Genomic DNA, 19489 nt, shown 5'->3' with positions numbered 1-19489 from the left:
AGAGTTATCCTGGGATTACTTCATCAAACGTTTACCTCATGATCGGGAACTTGGTCCACGTTTAGTATGGGCATCCAGCATTGTAACACCACATGTGAGTTATAAGATGGGGATCAGCATAACAGGTCACAATATAAAAGTCAAAATATCACATAAAGGCCACTCAGGTTATTTTTTATTTTTTTTTACCAGGTTTACTGATGCAGATTAGACATGTGCTGCACTCAGCAGCCTCCAGAAGGTGTCATCATACTGTAACTGGCTATACAGGAGTCCTAAGTCCTCCACTACAAGTTCTTCAAAGGTCTTGCATTAAACATTTTACACGAGCAAATAACAAGAATCAGAAAACATGTACTTTATTATCTCATTTAATGTCACATGTGCAACAGAGTTTAGTTTTTAGAGAGTTTAATTTAAATGTAGAATTGAAAGCATTGTCAGTATTTGACACTAGTTTCTTATTCTGTAATGTACGGTGGCCATGAAGCTCAACTGTGCAAATATAAAAAAAATTCAGGGACTGTAAAATATATTTCACTTGCAGCAAGTGAAATATATATTTTAAATGTTGTGTTTCATGAAATATTTGCACAGTTGACCTTCAGGGCTACCGTAGTAAAGTAATAAGAAAAACAAATAACTACATCTGAGAAACAAACGTGGTCAATCAGAGAGTGGATAGCACAAAATTGAAATATTGAAAAGAAATTACTCTATTGTGTTCTCTGAGTGCTTAATAAAATGCACCTTGGTACGATTCACGTATTATTAAGATGAAAGAGAAAAAAGCAAAAGAAGAAGAAAGAAAAAATATATTGTTTATGCTCAGGATAAATGTGTTATCTTAAAATGTTCTGCAGTACCAGTCAAAAGATCTTTACATCTTTGAGAACAGCACAGAAACACAGTGGGTAAGTGTATTGTTCATTACAACATGAAACCAACAAGTCAAGCCTTCAAACTGAAAGTCAATGCCTTTGAATAAAATATGCACACACCTACGTAGATGTGCTCTGCTTTCACTGTGACGTATTGTTGCTCACTCAACTCAAATTTCTGCTCCAGCCTGATGGGTTCATTTTGTAGAAGAAAAAACCTCAGACCCAGGCCAGAGGAATCTGTTCATGTTTATGGTAATTATAATAAAATGTTAAAGGCAGGGTTGGTCATTTTCTCCAGATACACTTTTTTAAGATTTTGGTTGAAATTGTCTTAAAGTCCTGACAGAAATTAATAACTCATGTACTCTGAAAAAGGAACAAAGAAAATCTGTCATCTGTATCAGTTGTTAGCATGTAAAAACTTTGACCAATGTCTGTCACGAGGTACCAATCTGATGAACCAATCATGAACCTCCCTGTCTCCCTACTCGCTCTCTACCCCTTACGTGCACTAGCCCACACTCAAAGTGTGTCACTGATGACTGAGTTTATACTGGGAGTTTGTCATTGACCGTTATGAGTAGTCAAATAGCCAAACCTGCCTTTAAATAAATCTGTTAAAGCCTTGAACACAAAGAAGTTGCTCTTGATAGGATTGAAAGAAGGGCGTTGATACGCTGCAGAAGACAGAAACACAATGCCAGTTTTTACAGTTTTATTGAAATCCAGATCAATCAAAACAATAAATAAATAAAATGTTGACCTTCTGCATGTTTGATGTATTTAACATGATCAAGTAATATGAAGACATATTCACAGAACTCTCTGATTCTGACAAATAATGTGAACAACAACAAGAAAGGAATAAAAATAACACCTTAAGTGATTCTGCGTTCATTTACAGCAGTTTAAAAAAGAAGGGACTAAGAACCATTCAGTAGGAGAAAAACAATATAACCTACATACATACAAAACAAAGAGAAGAGAATTATAGTAAACAGAGGCATTTCTCAAAAGGAAGTCTATGGTGAGCTTTTTAACATTTAATCTGGAGAGCTGATCATAAGCAACTTTCACCAGTTTTATAATCATTTATAAGGGGAGTCTCGGACTGAAGGTTAAAGGTCAAACACATTTGGCATATTACAAATATATTTCTCCAAATGTAGAAATATTATAATTATTCAAAAATGTTAAAACGAAAAATGTTTTGGATTAATTATTGATTTCAGTTATTCCTTTTTGAATAGTAGAAAATATCAACTATCGCAGGATGTTGTAAAAAAAAGGTTGGTCCTTTATGTTAATGTAGTTTCACAGTTCAGGTATGTGGAACATAAAACAAACTTTAGGGATGTTGGGTAAAAAAAACATCAATATCTATTCAGGATATGGTCACACAGCACATCGTTGAAGAAGTACGATCCATATTTCGACTTGTGCAATTTATTTTTCTTGCCGTATAAAATCAGTTATGACCACTTGTATATAATATAATTGTATATATCTCAATTTGTTGTTTGTCTAAGTGTCATTTCCCTTGTTTGTATTGCAGCTTTATGATAACAAAGCCTTAATTAATAAAAATAATTATGGACGTCTTAAACTGTTCAAAAAAATGTTATTTGACTGATCACATTTAACTTCATTATCTTTATTTTAAGAACATGTTTGGATATCTATAGTCACCTGAACTACTGAGAATATTGTAAACAAGGATTGCAGCTGGTCAGACAAACCTACTATATGTGCATGTCAACATTGAGTTAAAGGTCACTTATGAATTTCCTTTACAACCAGTTTAAATAAGCCTCAGAGCTCCCCAAAACATGTCTGTGAAGTTTATTGTTCTAAATCCACTCTGATCCTGTATTTGATCATGCCTATAAACCCCTCTATTTCAATCCTGCCCAGAAACAGGCTGTTTCTGTGTCTGTAGCTTTAAATGTAAATGAGCTGTGTCTGACCACGCCCCCTCTCTGGAGGGGGTGTGACTCTGGCTTTTTACTCCATGCCCAACTCTTTACGGTGAGAAGGCAGACTCAGGTGGCAGAACAAACACCTAGCTGTGAGAGTGTCACCCACCTAGGGGAGGGGCTACTGCCCTTTGTGATGTCATCAAGGGAAAATCGCACATTTTCTGAAAAGTGGAGCAGGCAAAAGACGGAGAGGATGGACGGTTTGTGGTCAGGCTAGGGACACATGTTGTGTTTGAAAAACATGGTAAAGTGTATTTTGCATAATATGTGACAGGTCAAAAGACAGAGAGGATGGTGATGGACTCATAACTGGGGGGTTTGTAGACATACTAGAGACACATATTAGTGTTAGAAAAACACTGTGGATTGAAGTTTGCATAATATGTGACCTTTAAGTCTTGATTTTTCACAGCCATAAAAACATAAAAAAAAGCTGATCAAAGGTAAATAAAAGAGATCTTTCCAAAGCAAACCATCCACTCAGTTTTAATCATTCAAATTAAAACGCCTAAAAGGATAAAGGTTAACAATAAGAGAAATCCTCGGGTTAATTATCAACAGGCTTCGGAAACAATAAATGAGATGGTTTGCTTTGCAGATTTTTTTTTTTTTTACATAAAATGTGACATCACAGACGCCAATGACGGAATTCCTAAAAAACTGAAAACACATAAAGATCAGCACATAAAACTAAGCATTATCTCCTCATCTGTCCTTTCTTTCAAAGTGCTAAAACTTACAAAACAAGTTAAGAATAACTCCAGTGGGATTATGACAGAGGCTCCTTGTTCACTGGGCAGCAGAGCTGAAGGTTATTTGACTGTAGTTTCAAATCAAAATCTTGATTCCGTGACATTTATAAAACTTGAAACTTACAATTTGGTTTAAAAATGACTGGAACTACAGCTGGAGCTCAAGCTTTTGTTTGATTTTAGGTTGAACTGATCCTGGAGGACATTTTCTGGTTCTTCATGTGTTGCAGCTCTCGTCATAAGAAGGAGGCGCCTCTGTAACACAAACAGTCAGACATGCACAAACCCTCTGTTATATATATATATCACACAGTTAATACTTTTATCATTCATTGTTTTGGGATATTTTTGGGTCGTATAGACTAGGGGTCCCTTAACCACCGGGCATCTATAGTTGCATTGTGTTTTTACTGTATTTTATGACCTTAGTAGAGGGTTTCCATACGCTGTGTAACTGCAAACAGTTTGTAAACAATGGGCTGAAGACGCTTGCAGAGTCATATTTGGGGTAAATCCATTAATATTACTGTACCTTGTCAGCCGACATGATTGTTTAGCTTCTCACAACGTCTTGCTGGCTTCGTCACCCTCTGCTTGTAAACAAATGCACACTGTCTAAGAGGGGTTGGCGAAACAGCAAAATGAGTGCCTTGAAACACTGCAGTTGCACTCAGCGGCCTTTAGTGGGCGCCAAAGTGCTCCAAACCAAATTCCAAGATACTGTTGCTTTAAGTTGCAGTTTACAGACATGCTTCCCACAGAATGAAGATGGAGAAGGGACTAGTTTGTGTAGTAGAAATATAGATCGAAGAAAACATCATCTGAAAACAAAAACATCTGCTCTGAAATTAAACAAGAGAGGTTTGCACCACAACCACTTACATGAGGGGCAAAATGGCAGAGAATGAGTCTATCTCTGTTTCTCTGCAGAGCATGTGTTTGTTCTTGAGGTGACAAATGTGTACTATCAAACATGTACGAGAGGAGGAGAGCTACCTGAGATCGTCCACTAAATTGCCCAAACAATGACAGATACAAGTCTGTCAAAAATCATTCTAGAGGAAATAAGAATTGCCATTAAGCTTTGCTTATGTACTTATGTTTGTTCGTATGTATGATTTGGCTTCTGTTTTGTGGTGCCTCCCAGAGGGGAAAATTATTTTAACTGTCTTCCTGCGTGGTGATTTTTACTGTGTTCAGCAAAGTCCACAATGTGCAGTTTCTGTGCAGCTGTGTAGGTCTTCTGGTACCATCTGTTAGTGTTGTAGTACTCCAAATTGGCCTTGGTCTCAAGACCGGTCTGGAGACCACTTTTTGAAGGTCTCCATCTCATCTCGGAATCAAAAGCATTTTTACTCGGTCTTGTCTCGGCCTCAGACTGGACGAACTCCAGATTTTAAATCAAGACCAATGACCACCACTAACAGGCTATTTTTCCACGTCATTACTGTGATTAGAAGAAAAACGCACCTTTCTAAAAAAGAACAAATTACTTCAATTCATTTGTAGTTTGATTTGTATCTCCAGGTTACGGCCGCAACCTTCCCTGTGTTATGATCTAAGTGAGTGACACACCCGCCGCACACAAGATGAAAATGTTTCAGTGATATTTATGGTCTTGTTCTTGTCTCGGTCTCACCCTCTCTTGGTCTTGGTCTTTACTCAGTCTTGATCCCTAAATGTCTCTGTCTTGTCTCGGTCTCTGAGCACTCTGGTCTTGAGTATGTCTTGGTCTCAGTTAGTCTGGTCTTGACTACAACACTACCATCTGTTTTCACCATGTGGAGCTTGGAGTCCTGCTAGCTGTCTGTACAGTAGTTGAGCTCTCAGTGAGTGACAGTTGTGAAGTACGGACCCACAGCCCGCAAGAATTCAGAATTAAACTAAGTCTTTTGTTTCTCTTCAGGTACATCTGGTCTAAATTTCTAAATGGTTCAGAGTAAGTGTGCAAACTAACCGTGTGGATAAGATGAGGTGCCGTAGTCGGGAGGCAGGATGTTTGGTGTTGGCATGGCGACGGCCCCCCCAGTTGGGTATGGAGCTGTGGCCCCTGGGGACCCACCCGGTACTGTACCAGGCACGTTCTGCTGCTGGTTCTGGGGGAAGAAGAGGCCGGGGGCGTAGCTGAAGGCGTTGGGCGACACCAGCTGAGACTGCCGCTTGTTGGGGTACCCGTCGTTCATCGGAGATCCGCCTTCGGCCCCCTGCTGGTAATCAGCTGGAGGAGCACTGGGGGAATTATGGGAGGACATCCGGGACCGCGGGGTGGGACGGGGAGCGGGTTTAGGGGCAGGGCGAGGAGGCAGCGTGGGGGTGGTTTCATAGGTGGAGATGGAGATGTCGGGGGTGGCGACGGGGGCTGGTGTAGCTTCATCTCTGGAGGAGGAAGGAGGAGCTGCTTTTTTGGAAGAGCGCAGTTTTTTGTCCAGTGAGACGTTCCCGATGTGGATGGGTAACGTCAGCGAGACATCCGGAGACTTCAGACTGACCTGATAAAGAAGAGGAAATCACTATGTTATGCAAAAGACACATATTGTATTTGATGAATTAGAATGGAAACATTGGACTATAGTAACAGACAGTATATCAGCCTCACTCTCGCCTCCTCACCTCTCTGACTGAATTCACTCTGATCTACACTTTATTTAACTTCTTCATTATTGTCTCCTTCACTAACATTGTGCACAGCTCAAAATTTAAAAAAGCTTAACAGACGACACTCACAAAGGGAATCGAGTACTGGAATAAGAACGAAGCACTTTGAAAAAAAAATCTCTGCACACCTGAGTGTGTGCGAGGTGTGTCGGAGGAGGGTGAAACTTAAAGACAATGAGAAAAGCTCCCACACACTGTCTCGCTCTATGCCGACATATTTACTGAATCATCCAACGTTTTAGTCTAACCGACTTCACCATCATACCTGATGAAGGTTGGTGAGAAGAAAACGTTATGTGATTCAATTAAAGTGTCAGCATCAAATGAGAGGGTGTGTGAGCTTTTCCCATTTGTCTTTAAGAAGAACATAGGAACAATTTGAAGTCAATATCCAGAGTGCATTTCAGTTTAAACGACTATGGTGGCACTGGAGGGAAATATATTTTTACAATTTTCTCAAAATGGAGAAAGCTAGTGGGGGTTTTTTGGCATACATAGGAAACATAATGTAATCCAATAAGGACTTTTGCTGCTTGATACAAAAAGAAAAACTCTCATTATCAAATACCTATCTCCAAGAAAAGTCCACAAAATATTACATTAAAAGCCCTTCATCAAAGCACATGAACTATCAGGTGTTCTGCTGTTATTTATGACACCTCCACCTGGTGTTGGTAAGCGTTGTGGCTACATCTACAAGCCACATATCCAATGTGAAAATCGTATAACACAAGGTACTTTACAAACATTTAAGTTTACGAAATTTAAGAAAACATCAATCATTTGTAATATTGGGTTTGTCATGGTTCTTATGTTACCCAGTTTGATTTGAGATAATTGTGGATAACTTGTTGGTTTTGGTACTGCGCTTTTTTTTTTAATGAATGGTGCTTTCAAAACTTGACCTTTGGAGGACACTGGTTGGATCCATTACACAGCTGTTGTGTCATTTTTTTCAGAAAGTGGTTGAGTTGCTTTTTTAGACACAAGATCAACTCATAACAACCCATCATCTGCCCAGGGACAACAGATGGAAATTAGCTAGCTAGCAAAATCTGGTACAAAGCATCTCTTCTCTTCTGAGACGAATGTTTTTTTTGTACACTGTCCCTGATTCAAATAAACGATTAAATAAAATAAATAAAACTTCTTTCACATTCACAGGAAAACACATGCAAGACCACATGGGGCAGCAACTAAACAACCACAGTCCATAACACGATAAAGACAGACACTGCTGATAGTATGAGAGACGATGATCTTACCTTGACATAATATTCAATCTTAATAAGATCGCAGCCGACGAGGGAGGACTGAGGAAGAGGAGGAATGATGATCTGCTCCTTCCACTCCACCTCCTTACCAGCCTTCACCACACCTCCCTCCACCTCCGCTATCGTCCTCAAATCATGGACCGGCCTCTTCATCTCATACGTCACTCTCTGAAAACACAAATAGGCACAAGGGATGGTAAGAAACCTTTATCAAGATTATTTGGGAAATGACATAATCCTATTGATCCACTGGGTTGTATAAAGAGTCATTGGTGCCGCTTTAATCTCCATATTGCAGCAGATCTTCGAGAGGTTAGAGGAGATGGAACAGCGCAAAACAACATGGTTAGTGATGTTTTAAATTGAAAACTTTAATGAACTTTAGAACAGTGCAGAAACACAAGAACTAGTTAGACCGACAGAATTCCTTTAATCATCAGCTGTACGTTTTATAAAGACGCCCAAACATAACAACTCCAGTTATAAAAGTTTCACTCCCATTGCCCTTATTATAGCAATGAATAACATTGGCAGCAACCAGCAGCACAAAACAAATAGAACAGATTTATAAGTTTCATATTAAAAAATGAGATGGCACACCACAATCATTGCATTAAAGGAGGAGGATGTTACACTGGACGTTTTCTTCTCTCCCTCTCTGATCACCTGCAGAGCATACAGATGCCTCATGCAGCACAAACACCAGAAGTAGAGAGTGAGTTCAGAAACTAGTTTATCCATTTTCGATCACAATTGAACGAGAATAAAAAAAAAAATTAAAAAAATCTAAATCTGTCCGCATACCTAGGCCACTTGAGCTGCCATACATACACCTGGAGGGTCTGCCTTTCCAGGTAAAACAAATGTGGCATTCCTGAATCCGAAAGAATCACACCCAAACTCCTTTGAACAAAAACATGAATTTCACCACACAGATTGTAGATCTTGCAGAAAAGTAATATACAGTTTTATATTCCTCGTGTGACGTCCTGCCCTCTGTCTGAATGTATTCGGTTGGTTTGGCTTCCTGGCTTGGCAGACAGTAGGCGGAGTCAGGAAGGATATCAGTTAATGGAGTACACCTGAGTCCATCCACCGCACCACCGCCGTTTTTACAGCATAAATAAACATGTTTAATGCCTGGCACAAAAAAACTAAATAAGTCTGATTAGTTATTGTAATCACTGGCACACACTGTACAGGGGGTGATTGTTTAGTTAAATAATAAATCACCATTCTTTAAATCTTGTGTCATGTGTGATACCCTTCTTTGTCACTTACTCTGAGCCAGTTCATGACACTTTGTTTTTTTAAGAATTAGGACTGCTGTGGGAGAAAAGCTCTACAGCAGACTTATACATTCCTGTTGTTTTCATTAACACAGACTTTGTGAGATTGAATCCTATGCTAATATAAACCTAACCCAGTAGCTGTAGACAAACATCAGCTTCTTCAGGCTACCTCGTTCAGTTTTCTTTTTGACTCACAGACTCGTGGTGTGTTTAGCTCACACAATAAGAGGCCTGGTTATAAACACACGTAGTTCTGTGTTAACAAGCAAAGGTAACAGCAAATATTGATATTTCACAAAGATAACTTACTGAGCGCACAAATGAACATAAACAGAACAGAGCACAGTATCAAACGGTATCTACACATTATAAATACATTTATGTGTTAGCATTCGATAGCTTTGTAAAGGAGATTAAAATAAATACTAAGATTTGTAGATGGTCCTTTGACTTAGTATGTTTTAGTGTTTGAATTCTGGAAACAACCTGCCCACTCACAGGTGTATTTAGAGGCTGTAAAAAGTGTTTACCTGCATCAGACTGGCGGCCATGTTGCCTGTGTTCTTCCCTGACTGGTTGTGGATTAAGGCTGTCACCTGGATGATCTGACCCGGTGTGTAACCCTTCATGTCAGCCTGAGCCTTCAGGACAACGGTGCCCGTTTTCATCAGCATGTAGGTGAACTGCTGAGTCACTGCAGACGAAGAGGTTCCCTGCACGGTGAGAGTATAAGAGCATGGGGTCAATAAAGACTGACAATGAGCCACATTTAAGTGGAAGAATTCAACACTTATTTTGAGATAGAGGAGGTAAGTGCAGGATTTTTATCTTGGTGATTCATCGGTTCACAACACATGTTAATGTGTGAGAACAAGACGCATGACTTGCGCTTTAAGGTAAAATATGCGACTTTCAGAGTAGAGTTCCATGCGCTGGTGGCACAGTGGTTAGTGTGCGTGCCCCATGTATGAAGGCTGTAGTCCTAGGTTCTGGTCTCTGTCTATGCAGCACTTTCTGTCAGCTCATGCTGTTTTAAATGTGCTATACAGATAAATCTGACTTGATTTGAAATAATTGTTAGTGGTGTTTTAAACTCTGAAGACCAACGTGTGCATCTTGTGTTGTTCTGAACAGTGTAGGATGGACTATAAAAGACGTGGGTCACGGTGTTCTCACCCATATGTCTGGCACTTCATTCAGGTTTAGAAGTCGTAGCATGTAGAAAGGTTTCTCCGTGTTGTAGTCCTTTGCAAACCGTGGAGTGTCGATGAAAGCCCTCACTCTGTAAACGATCCGACCGTAGTTTCCTTCGAAAGATGTTGGAGCCGTTTCTGTGGGAAAGAAATTAAATAAGTATTAGTCAGGATATACAAAAGGAATTCATTAAGCTGTATGATAACAGTGCAATGGAATTCTTGGCAAACAATTGGATTGTATTACATAACAGCCAAATCCTGTTCCTCAAAGTTTAAAGAACAGCGCTCTACAGTAACTTAAGTCTTTTTCTTTCCCCACATTTTGTTTTCAGACTTTTTATTTTAACACATGAATAAGACTCCAGAGAGTTTGCTGTCGCTCCTGTGGTTAAAACACTCAGACTTTTCATGTTATGTTTTTAGATCTCCAAGACCAAACAGACCGGTTTAGTTGCTTTTGAGTTTCAGTGTTGCTCCTCTCATCAGACTGCAAACAAGATTGTTGTTTTTTGTTAAGATAAGTGGCCTCATACACGCTAAACACATGGGCTGACTGTGTTGGAACACAAATAGCCATGGAAGCAATGCGTTAATTGGAAATAAGAGGCGAGGTTTACACATGTCCGTAAACCTGTCCCAAAAAAAAAACTTCCTAAAATTACACAATTTAAAACATATTAACCTGTGTGTGTAGACTTGGAGCTGAAATGGCTTTAAGGACATAAATTATACATCAAAAGTTATTTATGCCAAAATTTGAACACACTTGTGTTTTCTTATGATCTCATTTAACTGTTTCCTCGTCTTATAATTTGTTTAAGCTTGTGAAGAGTTTTAAAACAGTTAAAAAATATGGAGGTAATACTTAATAATACAGTATCTAACTATCTAAGAATATCATGTCATGGTTTTGAAACAGCATTCCTGTTGTGTAACTGTCCATCTAAAATGTGCCGACATCATCAGGGAGTGTCTTCAGATTGCTCTGTTATGAGTAAGTGGAACAAAGTGACGACGACTGACATCACTCTGGACAACAGGTGACGGGAAATGCAGGTGACAGATGGAAATCTTGAGGAGAATTGGCACGAGAGATGCACCCTTCTATTGTTTTATTTGAATGCTTTTTTGACCACATTCACAGGGTGGCCATGTTGCCTGGCGTCACTGTCACACTCAAATGATATAGCACATTTTTTATCCAAAGTTAATAGTTCTGAATCTCAGAAATGACTAAATCTGACAGATTGTTCTCGATTTATCAGCAACTGTAAAGACCAACAATAATAAAAATCGGGAGGGACACATATGTCAAGTAAGAACAACTACAGACAGCAGTTCATGTCTTTAAATCATTCACCCACTTCCTACCAAACAGTTCTTATCTTGCTGTTTGCCTTTGTGTTCTCTTCCAGATATACTGAAAGCCTGACCTGTCAGATTATCTCAGCCCTTTAGCTAACAGAGTGCTATTTGATTTTGCCCATTTGCAACAGAAATGTTCAAAGAGACTCATCACAGATATAGTTGGGCTAATAGCACAGGCTGTGACTGCATTTAAAATTAAAATAAAAACATTATGATGGATAATTTCCAGCTAGCTCATACGTCCTGTGCGTGAGAAGAAGTGGAGGCAGCATCCTTAGGGTCTAAAAGGAGCCAATGTAGAAGTGTCTTTAACTTTCATTCTTTCTTACAGCCAGTAGGGGGCAAGTTTATTACAAAATTAGCATTGTTTTTACTTCAATTATTATCTCAGTAAACATTTTCCTCATGAGTTTATGAACTCAGGGCCTGATTCACAATAGGATTGAGCAGCTTTTGTGCCAGCTAGACCTGTGCAAATGAGTCAAAAAGACACCGCCTGGGGAGGGGGTGGCCTTGATGTTAGTAAGCATGCCCCATGTGTAGAGGCTGTTGTCCTCGGGACCCCCACAAAGGGTTAAATGCAACCCTAACTGTCCTGCAGAGCAAACAGCGTCTCTGTGAGGGGAAAGTGTTCGTGTGTATTTAAATGAGCTATTATGCAGTCGTTTGCAAATCAGCCTAATTTTCAAAAAGCGTCTAATTCACAAACACCGGGGCATCATCTTTATATGGACAAAATTCAGCTCTGTCAACGTGAGAGTGAAGCCCCGTGCAGAGTAAAGGTGCAGAAAGCTTCTCATCACATCCAGACGACAAAACAAGCGCAAACTGCACATGGCAGAACACATTCATGAGCGTGTTTGTGTATAAAAATCATCTGCGCTATAAGCTTTGTTAATTGGATGGAGCAGAAAGCGGAAGCAAATGATGCACACATTTTGGAGCTTTTACTGGTCACAATCCATTCTTTGTGAATTAGGACTTGGATCTCTATTTTTGTTCAAGTTTTGGTCAACGCAGCATGATGTTCATTTTGCTAATTTAATATTTATATGTAAAGTCTCTACCAAGGTGACCTGAAAAATGTTTTGTGTTCACTTTAGTTGTCCAAAAACACACTGAGGAGAAGGCTTTTAAAATTTCAGTGAGATTTGTACATTTGTACAAAGTGTGTTTTTTGCAAGCCAATATTAGTGCCTAAAAAGTTATTTTACAGTAACAATGAATTATGGATGCACCTTGCTAACCACATTTTAGCTTCTGTTGTCAATAACTAAACTATTGAACATATGCAAACCCTCTCACCGCTTCAAATCCATCTTTTCACCCAAACTTTGTCACCTATGGTTCCAAAACGCAAAGATGGCAAAGGCTGAGAAAGTAAGGCACAAACCAATACGTGTTGATATTCTTTAATCTTATGTCAGTGTTGGTTCAGATACTTGCAGATTAGCGACATCAGTGCAAGATGAAATAAACGTAATACGTGTATCTATTTTGATTTCATGGGAACTTTACATTTTAAGCTGGCTCAAACAAAATACTGGAAATCCGTGAAAATGTTTTACACAACACTCATAAGCCCCAGTGAATGATGGGATAAGAGTCCCATCCCAAACTGTAAGCAAATGAGGGTAAATATCAACATGCCAGGACTCGTCTGTCAGGCGCAGAGATGCCGGGGTAAAAACAGCGAAACAGAAAAAAAGACAGTGAGCGACAAGAGTTAATCCCATCAGTCCATGCTCCTACCTGGTATGAGAAACTTGAAGGGGAAAGTGTGTTCTCCCTCTTTCAGGGTTCCTGCGAGGGAAACAAAGAGCACAGATAAAATCCGTCAGTGGAAACAGGAACAATCACTCTGCTGTTTCCCACCAGGCTGAACTGCCTCAGGGCTGCACACAGAATCCACAGCGGAAAATGGGAACTTTTTATATTTTCATCCTGGGTACTTTTACTTTTCACAATGTTTACGCAAAATAAACATTTTGCTACAGGTTTTTTGTTTAAAAATCTTGAGGGTTTGTTCACCTTGTTCATTAAGACAAAATAAAGAAGCAAGCATCAAAGACAAAGTACTTTCTGGAATGCGAGCTAGCTATCTGTAGCTCACCAAGAGGTTAAACGACTGTTTTCAATAACAATCAATGCATTGAAGACCCCCCACCTCTTCAGAGTGACAGGACTGTTGGCTCCATATGATTGGCTTTTTCATGTAAGGGACAATAAATGCAGCATGGAACAAACTCTTTGGATCACTTTCAGTTGTTGTTCAGCTTACGTACCTTTGTCTGCCACAGAGACGGAGCTGTTGAAGTACTGCTCCTCCATCGTCCATGCCGTGTCATTTACCTTACTGGTGATGCCACAGAAACCATTGCAGTTCACTTTGATGGCTGCAGATGAGAACACAAAGATATCAGACTACATCTTTTAGCCAGCTGAAGCATGAAACACATTTCATAAGCAAATTTGATCGTTAGGGAGAGGCAGTTAAACTGATTTCCTCCCTGGGCAGAATCACAAAGAGACAAGAAAGAGGAGGCAGTGAAAGCACACAGTTATACAAATCCAGGTTGTTCTGTTACCAAAGAAATGATTTAAAGACATACTTTAAAGTCTGCCAGATGACCTTGATCTCGACAGAAGTTACTTCTTAGAAATCGCCTCACTATAAAGAATCTAAATATTTGATCATGATCAAATGTATGTTCATAAAGACAATTAAGTTTGGACATTTTCTGTCTGTAAATCCAACATCAAACAGTGGGATAACACTTGAGAATGAAATATCTATATCTCAGAGGGATGGAAAATATATATGTGTGGGTTGGTTTATAGTTTCATTATTTGACCAAACTGTGAACAAGTGTTTGTTCTCTGAAAAAGAAAAGGAAAACAGGAAATATAGGCCATGAAAAAGATGGTGAAGGTGAACCTGAGATTATCTAAAGCTGAGGAAACTGATTTATGAGAATGAGAATGGGGATAAAAAAGCCTCCACCAGGAATCACAATCTGCTGACACAAAGTATAAAGTGACCCTTTGGTTGAAAATATCTCAGGATGTTGATGCAAGAATATTTCTGTTATCGGAACTAAGGGAACCAAACCAGGGAAAACTTTCTCCAACCACGAGATGATGTCCATGTATCAAAATAATATCTAATAAAATGCTTACACTTTGCTTCTGAGAGCCACCACTCGAATCAAAATGTTGAACTGGATTTTGGTGTTTGAAACAAAGCTTGAACTTGTCATCAGAGCCATAACAAACTTCCTTATCAGCCTCCATCAGACTCAGGTTTTACCTGTGAGAAGCACTTTAATCTGTGCCGCCTTTCCACCAGACATTAGGTATTTCAAGTCACGCCGCCACCACTTAAACTGCATCATTTATCTGCAGGACGGATTAAAGTCAGCCACATACACTACATATAGAGCTCAAAGTCAGCAGCAGCTCAGCTCAGATTTCAAAGCTCTTTCAAAGAAGATGAAACTGCTTCATTCATTGATTTCACCGTTTTAACAACTGTATGTTTTCTTTAAGTTCTGGAGAGAGGGGAACTTAATTAAAGACCATTAAACAATGAATGATGATGCTGAAGGAGTCCAATATATACTTCTTCTTTTCTTTTAAGATGAGGACTAAGGGCACTTAGTCAAAAAGTTGTCCCGTACTGTTCTTAAGCACGGAGGTGTACTGATCCGAGCACTGACACTAGTCAAACAAACTGGACTTTAGGGTTGAAGCGTGCTTGGGCATGGTAGTGTGAGTGTGCTCTTAGAAACAAGCCAGGGCAGCTCATGATGGAATAATACTGACGTGTGTTTTTTGGAGTCTGTAGAGTTTAAAAAGAAAACGTGTGCAAAGATTTAACCGGCGAGATGCAAATTAACTCAGCTGATGATTTGAATAGTAAACTTTTAAGGAGCTATTTCTTATTGTCACAGAATAATTAACCTGCAGTCGGTTTTCAGGAAGGCTGATAGATAATGTAACCCAAAGTGCATTTTAGATGGTACTGGACACAAACAGTGGTCCTGGAATCGGCATTGGAAGAACTTTAACTTCTCTGAAACGTTCTCATCATTTTCGTTTGATTGTTTTCTCAGCTCATCAGGGACTCAAACTGTTGCCAGGTGAGAGAGTTTTGTTTCCTGCAGGGAGGCGGCCTCGCTGTGAAGCTGACAGTCCAACCGGCTCTACCTGAAGAGGAATGCAAACAGACCAGAGCCCCAACAAGAAAGCTCAAACAGAAACTCCTGAACACATGAAAGCTGCTGTCAGCGAGTCCACACAGAGAGAGAGAGAGAGAGAGAGCAGCTGAGAAAGATCTCAAGGAGAAAGGGTCACTTCATGATTAGAGCGTTTAGACTCCAGCATGGGAAACTGTAAAGCTTTTGTAAACCTTGTGTTGAAGTTGCACAAAAGTTCTGTGATTTTAGTCACGTTTATACACCTTTCTTTTTTCTGACACCGTCTTTTTTTGTGATTGCAACTCTGTCATTTCTTACAGTAAAGCCCTTGATATCCTAAAGTTCAAGAGAAGGTCATTTGGATGAGATGCTGCTCTGATAGTCCGTCACTTCCACAGTTCAAGTTCCCTTTACCAGTTTGACCTTTTTTTGTTTCAGTTTGTGATAATGAGCGACCTGATGTTGACTAACTTGTTCATCATGACTTTATTTCAAGTACACTTGACCATTGTTCTGCTCTTTTCACCAGTCGTCCACAACAATCCAATTAACACAATTAAAGCAATTAACACTATTAACACAATTAATTCAGAATCTGCTGTGAAAGCTTTTATAGAGCAAGGGAACAAACTATCCAACCAGTTTTAGCTCACCTTCACCGACTCCGTTAGTGTTAAGGAGAGATTTTAAAGTTCTTTGACTTGTTAAGAAGTCTCTTGACTGTTTGAGAGAGGCCTGAATTACTCACTTGTTGTATGCCTTTATTCAGAGATAGGATAGTGGATGAAGTCAGAAATCAGGAATCAGCCTGTGAAACACTGAATAAAAAGCTGTTTCACATCATATAAAATCTGTGCTCCTCTGATGCTCTGCAGCTCAGTTGGGGGGCTGTGAGCCGAGCTGCAACTGTTTTCTGCAAACTAATTACAGAATCCTTCTTCTGCTGGAGTAACCATTAAAAACAATAGTTTATAGTGATTGTAGAGATTATCATTACCTGTTACAGCTGGCACTCATTAGCCCAGTCATTAAATGATTTTGGTACTTCTAATATCTAAAAATATTAGAGTAGAATGGTTGTAGCCTCTCGTTGAACAGTCTTTAATTGGACAAATTCTGTCTGAGTCGGGAACAGTTTCGCTAACAGATTAATAGTTTGAATGATTTAATAATTGTGATTTCAAAGAGGAGAAGTTGCTTTTTCTTTTCTTACTTCACAGAAAATCTGTTCTTTTTCATCTGTGGACAGTCATCGGTGGGACAAAACACGCACTATGCGCTAATTCCCCTCAAGAATCTTCTGGGTTTGTGGGGTTTAATAGCAAAAAGAATAAGTTGAGAAAATCAGTGTAATACTAGTCTTAATCCATGCCTGTCAAACACATAAACCTTTTGTCCCACTAAGAGCTGTTGTCAGCAAACACCTGTCAGCTATCTGATCCTGTGTTGTGACTCAAAATAAACTGGCTCCAACGTCCTTCTGACCGCTCACAAAGAGCATCACTACACAATACACTGAATACAGTAGGCTACATTAAATAAACAACGACTAAAGACCTCAGACTGCACATCAGCTGACCACAGAGGCATGCAGGGATAACTCTGACAAAGAGATACAGACTCCTGTTACATGTCGCAGGGCTACCATACAGCCAATCAGTGCTAATGTTGTCTGTGAATTTAGGGTTTCCTTCACATTGTTCGGGGGGTGGGGATTATATTTATTAGGCTTTATGGAATGACTCATCCTGTATTAGTATTGTTTTATAGGTTGGTTCTATTATTTTTGTATTCATCCTAAGACATCTCTAAGTCGTAGAGGATGAATTAACCTCAAAGATTTTGGAGGAGTAAATCAGGGGGTCCCAAAGGTGCCAGAGCCTGTGGACCCCCACTGTCCCTGGTGAAGGTAAAACTTTGCAAACAGCCGCACACAAACACACACACTAATAGGACTACTCAAACACTGAAGAATAACAAAAAGAATGCAACAGCCTGGAAACGATGATATGACCTAAAAAAAGCTAGAAGCTGAATTAAAGTAATTTCTATGTTCAGATTTTAGCATTAAGTGGATGTACAAAAGTTTATAAATAGACACACAGGTGTGTTCATCTTCATGTGTAAAGAGCAACAGATACCTAATTGTTATGTCATGTGCACACCCACATGTTAAGTATGTTCTCACATTTGAATTGCCCCCTGGGGACAAATAAAGTTTTTTTTAATTGAATTGAATTGTTCACACATTATGCTGTTTACTTCCATTAAAGCATCTTACTTCATGACTATGGCTTTGTTTTAAATTGAATTGCTTTTGTGTATATATTTTGACATTTTAAATATTTCTCTGACGGGAACAGTCTTCAGTACAAGATCATTAACCACTCCATTTCGTTTTAACTTCTGATAATGTGCAAAGTCAGTGACCGATAATGCCTCCATCTCCACATGGTTAAAACATTTTTTTTTCAAGATCAATTAAAGTATGTGGTCATTTTATTGGTTGTGTGATTAATTGAAGAAATGAACTGTCAAAGAGCTATAACCAGGACTATTTTTGAGAGAAGACTATTACTGAGCAGAACCCTAAAATCCGGAGTCAATCAATCAGCAGGACAGTGAGATACAGCATGTCCTCTTAAAATCCATCAGAACCAACATCCATGATCTTTTAGAATATGTCCAGACTTAACTCACAGCGGGAAAGGCCTGAATTACACATTATGCAACCTCCGAGGTTAAACCTCTCACTTCCTTGTTAGCGACGGCGCCTTTTTCCCACCAGGTGTACAAATGTTCCCGATGTGAGTCCTCTCTTACCTTTACACAGCAGAGCCTGAGCCAGCTTTATCTTCACGGTTCCAGAGATCGACTCTCCCGCACTGTACACCTCTTTGTTTTTGTCAAACGTGATCTCAAACTCTTGAAGTTTCCCCATGTTTCACCTGATCCACACAGCGAGACTGAAGCTCAGCTCACCTGTGCGCTCAGCCCTAACAACGAGCACGTTGACGACGCTCCGGCCCCGCCCCGGGCGCTCGTGCGCTCCTGGGTTGAAGAGGAGGGGGGGTTCTTAAAGAAAGCAAACAAATGGCATACAAAATCTTTATAAACATCGTTTTTTTTTGTGTGTGGTTCAAGCATATTTATAACCAAACACGAGGTCTCTCTTTTGTTTTACTTTGAAAATAAACCAACAGAAAAACTTCCTGTTTCTTTATAGAAGTTTTATCACTTTGGGGCACCGACGGTCGAGTGGATTTGTGGCGCCCCAAGCATGCACGGAGGCTGTGGTCCTCCAAGCGGGCAGCCCGGGTTTAGGTCGATCTTTGGCCCTCTTCCTGCATGTTCTCCCCAATCTCTCTCTCCCTGGTTTCAAACTCTATCCACTGTCTAGTCGGATTAAAAGGCACAAACAAATTAATCAATCAATACGTCTTTAAAAAAAAAGTTGTATCAATGATCTCTTAGTTACAATACACTCTCTTTACTTCCTTGAAGATTAATATGGAACTGCTCCCCTTTTGTTGCCAAGTGTGTCCAAAGAAAAAGAGTTTAAAATACAACAATTCAGTTGACAAAAACATCAAATGTCACACATGAAACAGAGGAAGATCTGCGTTCCTTTCAAATTGCATTTACATCTTTCATGAGAATTTTCAACATGTTTTTCAATTTGTCAAAGTAAGAACAAACTCACCTCAAGGCCATAATGTGAATGATATTGTTGTAGTACTCGATATGATCTCAAGACCGGTTTTGAGTCCACTTTTTGAAGATCTTGGTCTTGTCTCGAAATCAAAAGCATTTTTACTCAGTCTTGTCTCAGACTGGGCGGGCTCTGAACTTTAAATCCTGACCGCCACTGATGGGCTGCTTTATCCCCA

General features: G+C 39.5%; 1 protein-coding gene across 3 annotated transcripts; it reads right to left on the bottom strand.

The window, feature by feature from the left end:
• Positions 1 to 1585: 1585 nt before the first annotated feature.
• arrdc1a (arrestin domain containing 1a) lies at positions 1586 to 18612 on the bottom strand. Of its 3 annotated transcripts, XM_061037450.1 has the most exons (9): positions 18423 to 18612; positions 13686 to 13796; positions 13153 to 13203; positions 10013 to 10167; positions 9367 to 9549; positions 7536 to 7712; positions 5573 to 6104; positions 4148 to 4205; positions 1586 to 3870 (listed from the first exon to the last, which is right to left on the bottom strand). In XM_061037450.1, exons 1-8 carry the CDS (start codon positions 18538 to 18540, stop codon positions 4177 to 4179), a joined length of 1356 nt encoding a protein of 451 aa, XP_060893433.1. In that variant the 5' UTR covers positions 18541 to 18612; the 3' UTR covers positions 1586 to 3870; positions 4148 to 4176. The 3 variants fall into 3 exon arrangements, with proteins under 3 accessions (XP_060893433.1, XP_060893431.1, XP_060893430.1); XM_061037448.1 differs by having other exon boundaries at positions 1586 to 4205; XM_061037447.1 differs by lacking the exon at positions 4148 to 4205 and having other exon boundaries at positions 18423 to 18611.
• Positions 18613 to 19489: the final 877 nt, after the last annotated feature.

Source organism: Labrus mixtus, chromosome 5 (assembly GCF_963584025.1).
Source record: "Labrus mixtus chromosome 5, fLabMix1.1, whole genome shotgun sequence".
In the NCBI taxonomy this organism is placed as follows: domain Eukaryota; kingdom Metazoa; phylum Chordata; class Actinopteri; order Labriformes; family Labridae; genus Labrus; species Labrus mixtus.
The sequence above is the reverse complement of the archived record's forward strand: the minus strand, read 5'-3'. Positions and strand labels throughout refer to the sequence as shown.

Excerpts from the sequence above, each read along its gene's own strand:
- arrdc1a (XM_061037447.1), bottom strand. The coding sequence starts at position 18,540 with ATGGGGAAACTTCAAGAGTTTGAGATCACGTTTGACAAAAACAAAGAG. Across the intron at positions 13,204-13,685 it reads CGTCTCTGTGGCAGACAAAG|GAACCCTGAAAGAGGGAGAA; the intron begins GTACGTAAGCTG and ends TTTCCCTCGCAG. Across the intron at positions 7,713-9,366 it reads TGGCCGCCAGTCTGATGCAG|AGAGTGACGTATGAGATGAA; the intron begins GTAAACACTTTT and ends TTGTGTTTTCAG.